This window comes from Coregonus lavaretus (assembly GCF_964263955.1).
Source record: "Coregonus lavaretus genome assembly, contig: HAP1_SCAFFOLD_1729, whole genome shotgun sequence".
Lineage (NCBI taxonomy): Eukaryota > Metazoa > Chordata > Actinopteri > Salmoniformes > Salmonidae > Coregonus > Coregonus lavaretus.
In genome coordinates, this window is record NW_028163522.1 from 1 (window position 1) to 16,348 (window position 16,348).

Here is a 16,348-nt window from a genome sequence, read left to right on the forward strand (position 1 = left end):
ACCCACTGTCTGCATCCCAAATGGCACCCTATTTCCTATTTAGTGCACTTAATAGGAAATAGAGTGCCAAATAGAGTCCCGTGTAGCTCAGTTGGTAGAGCATGGCGCTTGCAACGCCAGGGTTGTGGGTTTGATTCTCACAGGGGACCAGTACAAAAAAAAATTCAACAAATTATGAACATGTATACACTCACTACTGTAAGTTGCTCTGGATAAGAGTGTCTGGTTAAACATTTTTAAAAATAATATTGGGGAAGCAGACATTGAATCGAATACCTCTAAAATCCCTTCCTAACTGCTACAATAACAGCAGCGTCCCATACTGAAAGACCTGACAACATTTTCCCAGCCAGCAACCCATTCTGACAACGTGAATAGACTGTCTCCTTCCCAGCCAGCAACCCATTCTGACAACGTGAATAGACTGTCTCCTTCCCAGCCAGCAACCCATTCTGACAACGTGAATAGACTGTCTCCTTCCCAGCCAGCAACCCATTCTGACAACGTGAATAGACTGTCTCCTTCCCAGCCAGCAACCCATTCTGACAACGTGAATAGACTGTCTCCTTCCCAGCCAGCAACCCCTTCTGACAACGTGAATAGACTGTCTCCTTCCCAGCCAGCAACCCATTCTGACAACGTGAATAGACTGTCTCCTTCCCAGCCAGCAACCCATTCTGACAACGTGAATAGACTGTCTCCTTCCCAGCCAGCAACCCATTCTGACAACGTGAATAGACTGTCTCCTTCCCAGCCAGCAACCCCTTCTGACAACGTGAATAGACTGTCTCCTTCCCAGCCAGCAACCCATTCTGACAACGTGAATAGACTGTCTCCTTCCCAGCCAGCAACCCATTCTGACAACGTGAATAGACTGTCTCCTTCCCAGCCAGCAACCCATTCTGACAACGTGAATAGACTGTCTCCTTCCCAGCCAGCAACCCATTCTGACAACGTGAATAGACTGTCTCCTTCCCAGCCAGCAACCCATTCTGACAACGTGAATAGACTGTCTCCTTCCCAGCCAGCAACCCATTCTGACAACGTGAATAGACTGTCTCCTTCCCAGCCAGCAACCCATTCTGACAACGTGAATAGACTGTCTCCCCCTGACTGTTTGATGTGTTTCTTTTTTTTAGGGGGTAGATCAGCTTTAATATTGCAGATAGACTGTAACTTCCATCAATGTAATTGTCTGCATCACTTCCAATCCCCCATATGTTTTTTTTCTTCTCGCAAATATATATATATATATATATATATATATATATATATATATATATATATATATATATATATATATATATATATATATATTTATATACACACGTATACATACATACATATGTATATATATGTATATATACATACACATATACACATCCTTTTAAAAAATAAATTTCCCTTTATTACCCTCCAACCCCACCACCCCTTCCCTAATTGGAGTAAACTAGTGAACAACAACGCTTAGGCCTCTACTTCCAGCTTATACATACTATATACATTTTATGGACACAGTCAATTTTACAATAATTGTATTTTGTTTGTTTTTTACTCCTGAACTTCCTCTACCCTCAACCTCTCCGATCAGTTTCATGATGTCCATCCGGTTTGCTTCTACATGCCATATCCTTCTAACTGCTGTGTGTTTCTTAGAGAGACACTGCGGGCGATGCATCGGAATCTGCTCTGTTGAAATGTATCGAGCTCTCCTGTGGGTGTGTCCGCTCCATGAGAGAAAGAAACACCAAAGTGGGCGAGATACCCTTCAACTCGACCAACAAGTACCAGGTATACAATTACCCCCTACAACCATTTACTACACAAACATATACAGTGGGGAGAACAAGTATTTGATACACTGCCTATTTTGCAGGTTTTCCTACTTACAAAGCATGTAGATGTCTGTAATTTTTTATCATAGGTACACTTCAACTGTGAGAGACGGAATCTAAAACAAAAATCCAGAAAATCACATTGTATGATTTTTAAGTAATTAATTTGCATTTTATTGCAGGACATAAGTATTTGATCACCTACCAACCAGTAAGAATTCCGGCTCTCACAGACCTGTTAGTTTTTCTTTAAGAAGCCCTCCTGTTCTCCACTCATTACCTGTATTAACTGCACCTGTTTGAACTTGTTACCTGTATAAAAGACACCTGTCCACACACTCAATCAAACAGACTCCAACCTCTCCACAATGGCCAAGACCAGAGAGCTGTGTAAGGACATCAGGGATAAAATTGTAGACCTGCACAAGGCTGGGATGGGCTACAGGACAATAGGCAAGCAGCTTGGTGAGAAGGCAACAACTGTTGGCGCATTATTAGAAAATGGAAGAAGTTCAAGATGACGGTCAATCACCCTCGGTCTGGGGCTCCATGCAAGATCTCACCTCGTGGGGCATCAATGATCATGAGGAAGGTGAGGGATCAGCCCAGAACTACACGGCAGGACCTGGTCAATGACCTGAAGAGAGCTGGGACCACAGTCTCAAAGAAAACCATTAGTAACACACTACGCCGTCATGGATTAAAATCCTGCAGCACACGCAAGGTCCCCCTGCTCAAGCCAGCGCATGTCCAGGCCCGTCTGAAGTTTGCCAATGACCATCTGGATGATCCAGAGGAGGAATGGGAGAAGGTCATGTGGTCTGATGAGACAAAAATAGAGCTTTTTGGTCTAAACTCCACTCGCCGTGTTTGGAGGAAGAAGAAGGATGAGTACAACCCCAAGAACACCATCCCAACCGTGAAGCATGGAGGTGCACCGTATTGAGGGGAGGATGGATGGGGCCATGAATCGCGAGATCTTGGCCAACAACCTCCTTCCCTCAGTAAGAGCATTGAAGGTGGGTCGTGGCTGGGTCTTCCAGCATGACAACGACCCGAAACACACAGCCAGGGCAACTAAGGAGTGGCTCCGTAAGAAGCATCTCAAGGTCCTGGAGTGGCCTAGCCAGTCTCCAGACCTGAACCCAATAGAAAATCTTTGGAGGGAGCTGAAAGTCCGTATTGCCCAGCGACAGCCCCGAAACCTGAAGGATCTGGAGAAGGTCTGTATGGAGGAGTGGGCCAAAATCCCTGCTGCAGTGTGTGCAAACCTGGTCAAGACCTACAGGAAACGTATGATCTCTGTAATTGCAAACAAAGGTTTCTGTACCAAATATTAAGTTCTGCTTTTCTAATGTATCAAATACTTATGTCATGCAATAAAATGCAAATTAATTACTTAAAAATCATACAATGTGATTTTCTGGATTTTTGTTTTAGATTCCGTCGCTCACAGTTGAAGTGTACCTATGATAAAAATTACAGACCCCTACATGCTTTGTAAGTAGGAAAACCTGCAAAATCGGCAGTGTATCAAATACTTGTTCTCCCCACTGTACATCAAAGACACAACTGCATAAACCAAAATGTTTTATTTATTGTACAAACACACCTACAGCACTATCCAAGTCCTTTGAACCACCAAATATTTAATGACAGCAATGAAAAAAAGATACTCATATCTTCTACCATCTCTCTCTCCTTTTAAAGCTGTCCATTCATGAACAAGAGGACAATGAAAATGGCCACCTACTCGTTATGAAGGGAGCACCTGAAAGAATATTGGACAGGTATTTATTTACATCAAAACCGACTAACTAATGTGTCTCTCAATGGGTAGATACCAAAGAGTTGGATAGAGATATTTGGAGATAGTGCTCCCGAGTGGCGCAGTGGTCTAAGGCACTGCATCTCAGTGCTAGAGGCGTCACTACAGACCCTGGTTCGATTCCAGGCTGCATCACAATCCGGCTGTGATTGGGAGTCCCATGGGGCAGCTTGGTAAATAAGAACTTGTTCTTAACTGACTTGCCTAGTTAAATAAAGGTGAAAAATAAATAATAACAATAATAATAATGGCACTGCCCATGCTTTCACAGAAACCATTATGCCAAAGATACATAGAGGTGCCCTCTATCCAACTCTATGGTAAATACATACAGTGCCTTCAGAAAGTATTCACACCCCTTGACTTTTTCTACATTTTGTTGTGTTACAGCCTGAATTTAAAATGGATTAAATTGAGATTCTGTGTCACTTGTCTACACACAATACCTCATAATGGAATTACACTGAACAAAAATATAAACGCAACATGCAACAATTTCAAAGATTTTTCTGAGTTACAGTTCATATAAGGAAATCAGTCAATTTAAATAAATAAATTAGGCCCTAATCTATGACTGGGAATACAGATATGCATCTGTTGGTGACAGATACTTTAAAAAAACAGGTAGGGGTGTGGATCAGAAAACCAGTCAGTATCTGGTGTGACCACCATTTGCCTCATGCAGTGCGATCCATCTCCTTCGCATAGAGTTGATCAGGCTGTTGATTGTAGCCTGTGGAATGTTGTCCCACTCCTCTTCAATGGCTGTGCGATGTTGCTGGATATTGGCGGGAACTGGAACATGCTGTCGTACACGTGGATCCACTGCATCCCAAACATGCTCAATGGGTGACATGTCTGGTGAGTATGCAGGCCATGGAAGATCTGGGACATTTTCAGCTTCCAGGAATTGTGTCCAGATCCTTGCGACATGGGGCTGTGCATTATCATGCTGAAACACGAGGTGATGGTGGCGAATAAATGGCACGACAAGGGGCCTCAGGATCTCATCACGGTATCTCTGTGCATTGAAATTGTCATCGATAAAATGCAATTGTGTTCATTGTCCGTAGCTTATGCCTGCCCATACCATAACCCCACTGCCACCATGGGGCACTCTGTTCACAACGGTTACATCAGCAAACCGCTCGCCCACATGACGCCATAAACGCTGTCTGCCATCTGCCCGGTACAGTTGAAACCGGGATTCATCCGTGAATAGCACACTTATCCAGTCTGCCAGTTGCCATCAAAGGAGAGCATTTGGCCACTGAAGTCGGTTACGACGCCGAACTGCAGTCAGGTCAAGACCCTGGTGAGGACGACGAGCACGCAGATGAGCTTGCCTGAGACAGTTTCTGACAGTTTGTGCAGAAATTCTTCAGTTGGCAAATCCACAGTGTCATCAGCTGTCCGGGTGGCTGGTCTCAGATGATCCCGCAGGTGAAGAAGCCGGATGTGGAGGTTCTGGGCTGGCGTGGTTATACGTGGTTTGCGGCTGTGAGGCCGGTTGGACGTACTGCCAAATTCTCTAAAACAACGTTGGAGGCAGCTTATGGTAGAAAAATGAACATTCAATTATCTCAGTTTGTATCACATTCCAATGATAAAACTGGGGGGGGGGGGGGGGGGGGGGGGGGGACAAAAATGCAATTTCAGAATGTGGGGGGGACATGTCCCCTCCGTCCCCTGTGAAAGTTACACCCCTGATGGGACCAACACTTTACATGTTGCATTTATATTTTTGTTCAATGTATGTTTATAGAAAAGTTTACAAATTAATTAAAAATGAACCTGAAATGTCTTGAGTCAATAAGTAATCAACCCCTTAGTTATGGCAAGCCTAAATAAGTTCAGGAGTTTAAATGTGCTAAAGACGTCAAGTGCATGGACTCTGTCTGTGTGCAATAATAGTGTTTAACATGATTTTTGAATGACTACCTAATCTCTGTACCCCACACATACAATTATCTGTAAGGTACCGCAGTCGAGCGGTGAATTTCAAACACAGATTCAACTACAAAGACAAGGGAGGTTTTCCATTGCCACGCAAAGAAGGGCACCTATTGGTAGATGGGCAACAAAAAAAAGCAAACATTGAATAGCCCTTTGAGCATGGTGAAGTTATTAATTAGACTTTAGATGGTGTATCAATACACCCAGTCACTACAAAGATACAGGCGTCCTTCCAAACTCAGTTGCCGGAGAAGAAGGAAACCGCTCAGGGATTTCAGCATGAGGCCAATGGTGTCTTTAAAACAGTTACAGAGTTTAATGGCTGTGATAGGAGAAAAATGAGGATGGATCAACAACATTGTAGTTACTCCACAATACTAACCTAATTGACAGAGAAGGAAGCCTCTACAGAATAAAAATATTCCAAAACATGCATCCTGTTTGCAATAAGGCACTAAAGTAAAATTGCAAAACATGTGTGCAAAGAAAGGACCTTTTATCCTGAATACAAAGCGTTATGTTTGGGGCAAATCCAACACATCACTGAGTAACACTCTTCATATTTTCAAGCATGGTGGTGGCTGCATCATGTTATGGGTATGCTTGTCATTGGCAAGGAATAGGGAGTTTTTTTGGGTAAAAATAAAAGGAATAGAGCGAAGCACAGGCAAAATCCTAGAGGAAAACCTGGTTCAGTCTGCTCTCCAACAGACACTGGGTGGCAAATTCACCTTTCAGCAGAACAATAACCTAAAACACAAGGCCAAATATATACTGTAGTTGCTTACCAAGACAACATTGAATGTGGCCTAGTTACAGTTTTGACTGAAGTCGGTTTGAAAATCTATCGCAAGACTTGAAAATGGCTGTCTAGCAGTGATCAACAACCAACATGAGAAATATTGCTCAATCCAGGTGTGCAAAGCTGTAATCGCTGCCTAAGGTGATTCTAACATGTATTGACACAGTGGTGTGAATATTTATGTAAATTATATCTTTCTGTATTTCATTTTCATAAAATTTGCTCAAATTTCTAAAAACATGTTTTCACTTCTTCATTATGGGGTATTGTGTTCAGATGGGAGAGAAAACAAATGAATTGAATCCATTTTGAATTCAGGCTGTAACACAACAAAATGTGGAATAAGTCAAGGGGTGTGAATACTTTCTGAAGGGACTGTATCTCACTGGCTGACAGCAACAGGTGAATAATAGCCCCTATTGTATGTCTCTTAGGTGCAGCACCATCTTGATCCACGGCCAAGAGGTTCCAATGGACGCCAACTGGATCGAAGCTTTCCAGAGTGCCTACATGGAGCTGGGAGGGCTGGGAGAAAGAGTTCTAGGTACGTACACTACAGCACATAGTGCTATTTGGGACTCAACCTACGTTTGCTATATACGGATCACACATGCCACCTGGCTATTGTCTGTGCCCTTCCTTTCCATGTCACATCTCCCGATCTGTTCCTTACATCTGTCCCATCATAAAAACTCAATAAAATACGAAAGAACATCGGAACTTTTGATCTCCTTCAAAAAATAAAACATAAATAAAAGAGTCCCTGTCTATTTGTTGTGTTTCTCTCTCCCTCAGGGTTCTGCCACTTGCCCCTGTCTCCGGCCCAGTTCCCTCGGGGCTTCGCCTTTGACTGTGAGGAGGTCAATTTCCCTATAGAGGGAATGTGTTTCGTGGGTCTCATGTCCATGATCGATCCTCCTCGCGCCGCCGTCCCCGACGCTGTGGGGAAATGCCGCTCCGCCGGAATTAAGGTCATTGGCACAATAAACCAACCAACAAACCATTCGATCAACCAACCAACCAACCAACCAACCAACCAACGAATCAATTGATCAACCAACCAACCAACTAATCAATTAATCAACCAACCAACCAACTAACTAATCAATTAATCAACCAACCAACCAACCAACTAATCAATTGATCAACCAACCAACCAACCAACTAATCAATTGATCAACCAACCAACCAACTAACTAATCAATTAATCAACCAACCAACCAGCAATCCAACCAACAAATACATTAATCAACCAACCAACGAACTAATACATGAATCAACCAACCAACCAACTAATCAATTAATCAACTAACCAACTAACTAACTAATCAATTAATCAACCAACCAACCAATCAATCAATCAACCAACAACAATCACACAAAATGTAACTTTCACAAATTCCCAGGTTTTCCAGAAATCATGGTTGGAAGAATCATGGAATCAGCAGGGAGTAATTAGGAAATCCGGGAATCCTCCAACTGGAATTTCTGGAAAACCTGGGCATTTTCAGAGTCACTAGAGTCAAGTAAAAATAAAAATTACATACTATATATATACAGTGAGCTCCATAATTCATTGGACAGTGACCATTGTTTTGTTATTTTGGTTCTGTACTCTAGCACTTTGAGTTTGAAAGGATACAATGACAATGAGCGTGAAGTGCAGACTGTCAGCTTTAATTTGAGGGTATTTTCATACATATCGGATGAACCGTTTAGAAATGACAGCACCTTTTGTACATGGTCCCACCATTTTAAGGTACTACAAGTATTTGTTAAATTGGCTTCACAGATGTGTGTCGTTAGGCAGGTGTATTCATTTGTGTCGTTAGTGAATGCAGGAGAGCTGTTGATGAATAGTAATGATTCTAGACGTTGCTATTGCCTTTGGAGGTTGTTATTGGGGTGTGACAACATGAGGAAGACAGCAGTGTCGATGCAAATGAAGTTGGCCGTCAAAAGGCTCAGAAATGAAAATCAATCATTCAGGAACATTGCAAAAACCCTGGCCATGCCCAAGTCAACAGTTTTGTTCATCATTAACAAGAAAAAAACAACCGGTGAACTCAATTATGTCAAAAGACCCGGTAGACAGAGGAAGACCACTGTAGTGGATGACCGGAGAATACTCTCTATGGTGAAGAAAAACCCCCTGATAACAGCCCAACAGATCAAAAACACTCTCCTGGATGCAGGTGTAGATGTGTCAAAGTCTACCATACGCAGAAGACTACACCAGCAGGACTACAGAGGGTACACTACAAGATGCAAACCACTGATAAGCCTGAAGAACAGAAAGGCAAGATTACAGTTTGCTAAAAAGCACCTAAAAGAACCCCAAGAGTTCTGGAAAAAAATATTGTGGACAGATGAGACAAAGATTAACATGTACCAGAGTGATGGAAAGACAAAAGTGTGGAGAAAAAAAAGAAATGCCCATGATCCAAAGCATACCACCTCATCCATGAAACATGGTGGAGGGGGTGTTATGGCTTGGGCCTGTATGGCTGCCAGTGGAACAGGCTCACTTGTCTTCATCGATGATGTGACTGCAGACAGAAGTAGAACAATGAATTCTGAAGTCTACAGAAATATTTTATCTGCTCAGATAAAACCAAATGCCTCCAAACTCATTGGACGGCACTTAATCACGCAACAAGACAATGACCCTAAACATACTGCTAGAGCAACAAAGGGGTTTTTGATGGCCAAAAAGTGGAAAAACCTTGACTGGCCGAGTCAATCACCAGATCTGAATCCAATTGAACATGCATTTTACATGCTGAAGAGGAGACTTAAGGCAATAAGTCCCGAAACAAGCAGGAACTGAAGATGGCTGCAGTACAGGCCTGGCAGAGCATCACCAGGGAAGATACCCAGCGTCTGGTGATGGCGATGCATCGCAGACTTCAAGCAGTCATTGCATGCAAAGGATATGCGACCAAATATTAACAATGATTACTTTATTCTACATTATGTTAAACTGTCCAATGATTTTTGATGCCCGAAAATGGGGGGGACCATGTACAAAAGCTTCTATAATTCGTAAATGGTTCATCCGATATGTATGAAAATACCCTCAAATTAAAGCTGACAGTCTGCACTTCACCCTCATTGTCATTGTATCCTTTCAAACTCAAAGTGCTAGAGTACAGAACCAAAATAACAAAAGAATGGTCACTGTCCAGTGAATTATGGAGCTCACTGTATATATATATATATATATATATATATATATATATATATATATATATATATATATATATATAGATATATAGATATATATATATATACATACAGTACCAGTCAGAAGTTTGGACACACCTACTCATTCAAGGGTTTTTCTTTATTTTTACTACTTTCCTCATTATAGAATAATAGTGAAGACATCAAAACTATGAAATAACACATATGGAATCATGTAGCAGACCATAAAGGCCTGATTCACACAGTCCCCTCTGAACAGTTGATGTTGAGATGTGTCTGTGACTTGAACTCTGTGAAGCATTTATTTGGGCTGCAATTTCTGAGGCTGGTAACTCTAATGAACTCATCCTCTGCAGCAGAGGTAACTCTGGGTCTTCCATTCCTGTGGCAGTCCTCATGAGAGACAGTTTCATCATAGCGCTTGATGGTTTTTACGACTGCACTTGAAGAAACTTTCAAAGTACTTGAAATGTTCCGTATTGACTGACCTTCATGTCTTAAAGTAATGATGGACTGTCGTTTCTCTGCTTATTTGAGCTGTTCTTGCCATAATATGGACTTGGTCTTTTACCAAATAGGGATATATTCTGTATACTTGTCACAACACAACTGATTGGCTCAAATGCATTAAGAAGGAAATAAATTCCACAAATTAACTTTTAACAAGGCACACCTGTTAATTGAAATGCATTCCAGGTGACTACCTCATGAAGCTGGTTGAGAGAATGCCAAGAGTGTGCAAAGCTGTCATCAAGGCAAAGGGTGGCTATTTGAAGAATCTCAAATATATTTTGATTTGTTTAACACTTTTTTGGTTACTACATGATTCCATATGTGTTATTGCATAGTTTTGATGTCTTCGCTATTATTCTACAATGAAGAAAGTAGTAAAAAATTAAGAAAAACCCTTGAATGAGTAGGTGTTTCCAAACCTTTGACTGGTACTGTATATAGAATCTCCTGGAAGTCTATAAATGAGCAAAAACACAGAAAAAAACTCAAGTACAGTTCATGTGGTGACAGGTATAGATGACATAAGATGTGTTTATAGTTGTGATGATGTTTATGGTTCTCTACTGCCGTCAGGTCATCATGGTGACTGGCGACCATCCCATCACCGCGAAAGCCATCGCTAAAGGCGTGGGTATCATCTCAGAGGGCAACGAGACAGTGGAGGACATCGCTGAAAGACTGATTATTCCCCTGAGTCAAGTCAACCCCAGGTGTGTGTATGTGTATGTATGTATGACTTTCCACGTTGTTGTTTCTCATATGTCATAAAATTTTAGCTTCTGCTTTTTTACCTTGCTACGCATGCCAAACTTGACAAATGCTATCATGAAAGAAGACCACAATGGAAATAAGTTGTTTACTTTTTTGTGTTTATCCTAGATGATTCTTGATCACGTGCATAATGTTATATGTGTACCTTGTTTCACATTTTTTAATAAACGAAACGTAACAAAAAAAATATGTTGGCTTGTATCTGTCTCTCTCCCAGAGAGTGCGTGTGTTTGTGCGTGGGTGTGTGTGTGCGTGCGTGTATGCATATGTGAGCGCTTGTGTGTGTGACTGTTCGCGCCTGTGTGTGTATCTGTGTATTTGTGTGGTTTCTCACTGGGGGCTGGTGTCTGTGTGTCTCTTCCAGGGATGCCAAGGCCTGTGTGGTGCACGGAGGGGACCTGAAGGACATGAGCGCAGAGTACCTGGATGACCTGCTCAGGAACCACACTGAGATAGTGTTCGCCCGCACATCACCTCAGCAGAAACTCATAATCGTAGAGGGCTGCCAGAGAACGGTGAAAGGATGTCTGTGTGTGTGCGCTTGTGTGTGTGTGGGTGTGTGTGTGCGCGCTTGTGTGTGTGCGCTTGTGTGTGTGCGGGTGTGTGTATTTGAGTCTCTATAATGAAAGCATGAGTCAGGGATTCTGAATCTATTATCCTGTTCAGACTTAGATACTGGGGAGCTATTATCCCTATAGAAAAGTATTTGATGGGAAAATTGCTCCAGAATTGACACACCGTAAAACTTAAATTAAACGCAGAGTCTCAAACAGCCGCTGTCTCTTTTAACAATAGCTGGGTAACTGCACACATTTCAGCAAATAAACGCCTGTTTCAAATAAACGCTGGGTCTAAATTAAGTCTTTACGTGGTTACCATGAATTATCATGAATTGTTTGCGAGGTTCTATGATTTTTTTACATTAAATAATTCAGTAATGACTCAAAAAAAATGATGTCAATCATCCGTTTTTATCACCAGTAAGAAACTGTTGAGCAGCTGAGAACTGCTAGTTAACGGGCAAGCACAAAAACAGTCAACAAGTTCGGGACTACAGACCCCCAGAAAACAGCCGATCGACCCTTCTAGTGGCGAAAGTTACAAATGTAAAAAATGCACAGTCAAATAGGATAATAATTACTCTATCAAGTTAAAGTTTTTCAAAATAGAGGCATACTAAGACAAAAGAAACGTGACAGTGTGTAAAAGATAACACATTATTGCAGGGAATTAAGAAATTGATTAAAATGCTGGAAGTGAATGCTGGAATTAAACAATTAACTATGCAAATGAGCAAAAGCTGTGTGCATTAAGGAATTAGATGCCTAACTCAAATATAAGCCTGTCTCTAATAAGCGCCTGTTGTGTTCAGTGATTTAAGCAAATAAACACCCTGGCTATTAATTTAAGTTTTACAGTGGGAGGAAAAGCATTGAAACACTGCATTTATCTCCCATTCACAGCAGTTTTTCAACTAAAATGTTTCTTATTTTCTGACTCTGAATTCTCTTGTTCTAGGGGGCAATCGTGGCGGTTACTGGGGACGGAGTGAACGACTCACCTGCCCTGAAGAAGGCTGACATTGGGGTTGCCATGGGGATCGCTGGGTCTGACGTCTCCAAGCAGGCTGCAGACATGATCCTCCTGGATGACAATTTCGCCTCTATTGTCACAGGAGTAGAGGAAGGTAAGAAAGGACGGAAGGAAGGAAGGAAGGGAGAGAAGGAGAGAAAGAAGGAAAGATTGAAAGAAAGAAAGTGAAATAACTTAATCTATCTGTTCTTCTTCAATCCCAAACAGGTCGTCTGATCTTTGATAATTTGAAAAAGTCAATCGCCTACACCCTGACCAGTAACATTCCAGAGATCAGCCCCTTCCTCCTCTTCATCCTCGCCAGCATTCCCCTGCCCCTGGGCACCGTCACCATCCTCTGTATCGACCTGGGCACAGACATGGTGAGGACCCACACACTGAAATAGTCTCTGGGGCCGTTTCCCGGACACAGATTAAGCATTGGTCCTGGATTTAAAAGCGAGAATCTCAATTGAGAGTGCTTTTTAGTCCAGGACTACTTTATTTGTTCCTTTAAAGTTGTAATGTTCTTTAGCAGTCCATTTGTTTGAACTTTTCTTCTGCTGCTAAAGAACATTACATTTGAAAGACTTTTTCAGCGAGTGCAGTTTTCCTTTTCCAGTTTATATGCACTGAAAGACTCATCATATCTCCACTCCTCATATCTCCACTCATCATATCTCCACTCCTTGACACTCAGTCACAAGCAGACGTTCTCTCAGCTTGATCATACATTACCTTTCAATCTATAACTCACCACTACCTTGCCCTGGGTCAGGGTGAGTTCTGCTAAATCCTCTAAAGCGAATTGGATTTGTATCCACTGCTGTGAGGACTCTAGTCTCACACTGGGTTAAGTCCATTTTCCACTTTAACTCACACACATTGCCCTGTTGTTGCCTCACTGGTAACGCCTTAAACCAATAGTCAGGGCTATTTTATTACGGAACCTATAGCTTTGTCACATTGTTCTCTGTCATACATTGTCTCAAACTCCTCTCTCTCTCTCTCTCTCCATCTCTCTTCATTAACTCCCTCTCCTCTCAACCCTGTCTCTGGTTACAGGTTCCTGCTATCTCATTGGCCTATGAGACGGCTGAGAGTGACATCATGAAGCGTCAGCCCAGGTGCCCAAAGACAGACAAGCTGGTGAACGACAGACTGATCAGCATGGCCTACGGACAGATAGGTCAGAATACCTGTCGGGCTCATCCGTGTTTCTGTGTCCTAAATGGCACGCTATCATTGGCCCTGGTCAAAAGTAGTGCAATATATAGGAAATAGGGTTCCATTTGGGATGCAAGCCTTGTGTTTATAAGCCATTTTTGGGTGTGTCCCCCAAATGGCACACTATTCCCTATATAGTGTACTACTTTTGTCATAAGTAGTGCACTAACAGAGAATAGTGTGCCACTTGGGACACACTCTTTGTATTTTTGCCCTCTGTTGTTCATGCCAGTTATTGAAACAGATATTATATTGTGCTGATGGACTTGTCTCTCTCTCTCCAGGTATGATTCAGGCTCTGGCTGGTTTCTTCACCTACTTTGTGATCCTGGCTGAGAATGGCTTCTGGCCAGAGACCCTCCTGGGCATCCGTCTGAAATGGGACGACCGTGCTAACAACGAGGTGGAGGACAGCTATGGACAGCAATGGGTGAGACAGAGAGTTTAACATATCCATACAGTCTGTAGCTGTATGGAACCACAGCAAGCTGTATGGAACCACAGCAAGCTGTATGGAACCACAGCAAGCTTTTTTTTTTTGAAAGTAAACTTGCACACCTTGACATACTACTAGGTGCATGGAGAAAAGTGTCATCCATAAAAATACAAAATACAAAAATGTAGTCAATCAAATAAAATAAATTCAGCCCACTGGTAATTTTGTTGCTTCTAACAATTGAATGAATCTAAATTGTTGGAAGCATCAAGAGTACCAGAGTGGTTATTTTTTTATTGACAACTAAAACAGTTTTTCAGTTGTAAGTATACTAGGACGTGTTTCCTTTACACAGACCTACGAGCAGCGAAAGATCATTGAGTTCACCTGTCACACCTCGTTCTTTGTGAGCATCGTGGTTGTGCAGTGGGCCGATGTGATTATCTGCAAGACCAGGAGGAACTCTGTCTTTCAGCAGGGCATGAAGTAGGTGGAAACTGCGAAGTCTCAAATGACACCCTAGTGCACTACTTTTCACCAAAGCCCCTAGGGCTCTGGTCAAAAGTAGTGTACTACTGTATATAGGGAATAGGATTTTTACTTTGTATAAGTATGTACTGTATTTGTAAAAAATCTAAATGCGTCTTGTCCAATTCTTTCTTCTTTTCACCTCTCCCATCTCCATTTCCTCAACAGGAATCGTATCCTGATCTTTGGTCTCTTTGCTGAGACTGCTTTGGCTGCCTTTTTGTCCTACTGCCCAGGAATGGACATCGCCCTCCGCATGTATCCCCTGAAGTCAGTACAACACAGCACCCTAAAAACAAGGACATCCCATCCCCAATACCACTGTCTTTAATTCTACCCCAAAACTACTAAGTCCCTCACATGCCTTTCTCATATCACACCCTCAACTCCATGGATTTTACAATGAACTGTTTCCTCTGAAGTCAGTACCACACACGTCTCCACTCTGCAATACCCTAAACACTTCCAAAACAAATCCCTCAAATGTCTTTCTCATATCACACCCTCATATCATCCCAATGATTCAGTGTGAATCTGAATAGATTTTACAATGAACTCCAACAACCACTCCTCCCTTGTTTCACTCTCTCTCGTCTCTTTCTCTCTCTCACTCTCTGTCTCTCTCTCCGTCTCTCTCATTCAGGGTCTCCTGGTGGTTCTGTGCTCTACCCTACAGTCTCCTCATCTTCATCTATGATGAGGTCCGCAAGCTCATCATCAGGAGGTATCCTGGAGGTGGGTGACATAGTGACATAGAAAGACATAGGTGACATAGAGAGACGGACACTGAGAGTCACAGAAGATGCATTGTCTGTCACTGAGTGTCTGTTCTGTAAGGAGGAGACAAATCAAGAGATTCACAAAAGATAATTCATAATGACAGTTATTCGCTCATGTTAATCAGTCATGTTAATAAATCAGATTGATGTGCTGGGGATCAGTCACTGAGTTAAAAGGGCTTTGTCATATTGAAGCACTAAGAGGAAGAGATAATGGTATATAATGATGTTGTCTAATACAATCATTCTTGTCTGACTAATTTTAATCTTTCTCTTTTATAGGTTGGGTGGAACTGGAGACATATTATTAACATTCAGAAAAGTATTATTGTGAGTTTGAATTTCTGAGTCTGCGTGTATGTGAATGAGTCAGTATGTGTGTATGCAAGGTCTAGGTAAGCAAAGAACACAGCTTTTGTATGCGCAACAAAACTACCTTACAAATTGCATTTTGTCTTTGAAAATAACAAACAAGCCTACATAATAAGCCTACATTACCACTGAAAATAAGCCAACATTACCACTGTAAATAAGCCTACATTACCACTGAAAATAAGCCTACATTACCACTGAAAATAAGCCTACATTACCACTGAAAATAAGCCTACATTACCACTGCAAATGCTGCTAGTGTGTGTGTGTGTGTGTGTACACTGAGTGTACAAAACATTAGGAACACCTTCCTAATATTGAGTTGCACCACCGCCTTTTGCCCTCAGAACAGCCTCAATTCGTTGGGCCATGGACTCTACAAGGTGTTGAAAGCGTTCCACAGGGATGCTGGCCCATGTTGACGCCAATGCTTCCCACAGTTGGGTCAAGTTGGCTTGATGTCCTTTGGGTGGTGCATCATTCTTGATACACACGGGAAACTGTTGAGCGTGAAATACCCAG

General features: G+C 42.1%; 1 protein-coding gene across 1 annotated transcript; it reads left to right on the forward strand.

Moving 5' to 3' along the window:
- Positions 1–1,656: 1,656 nt before the first annotated feature.
- Positions 1,657–15,765, forward strand: LOC311118027 (sodium/potassium-transporting ATPase subunit alpha-2-like; the record flags this gene model as incomplete). Its single annotated transcript, XM_084192909.1, has 14 exons — positions 1,657–1,791; positions 3,546–3,625; positions 6,856–6,965; positions 7,217–7,392; positions 10,715–10,851; positions 11,277–11,427; positions 12,431–12,599; positions 12,713–12,867; positions 13,550–13,673; positions 13,996–14,141; positions 14,503–14,633; positions 14,844–14,945; positions 15,319–15,410; positions 15,737–15,765. Coding segments are annotated over 14 exons (1,737 nt in total), but the record flags the coding sequence as incomplete, so codon positions are not given.
- Between the last annotated feature and the right edge of the window lie 583 nt (positions 15,766–16,348).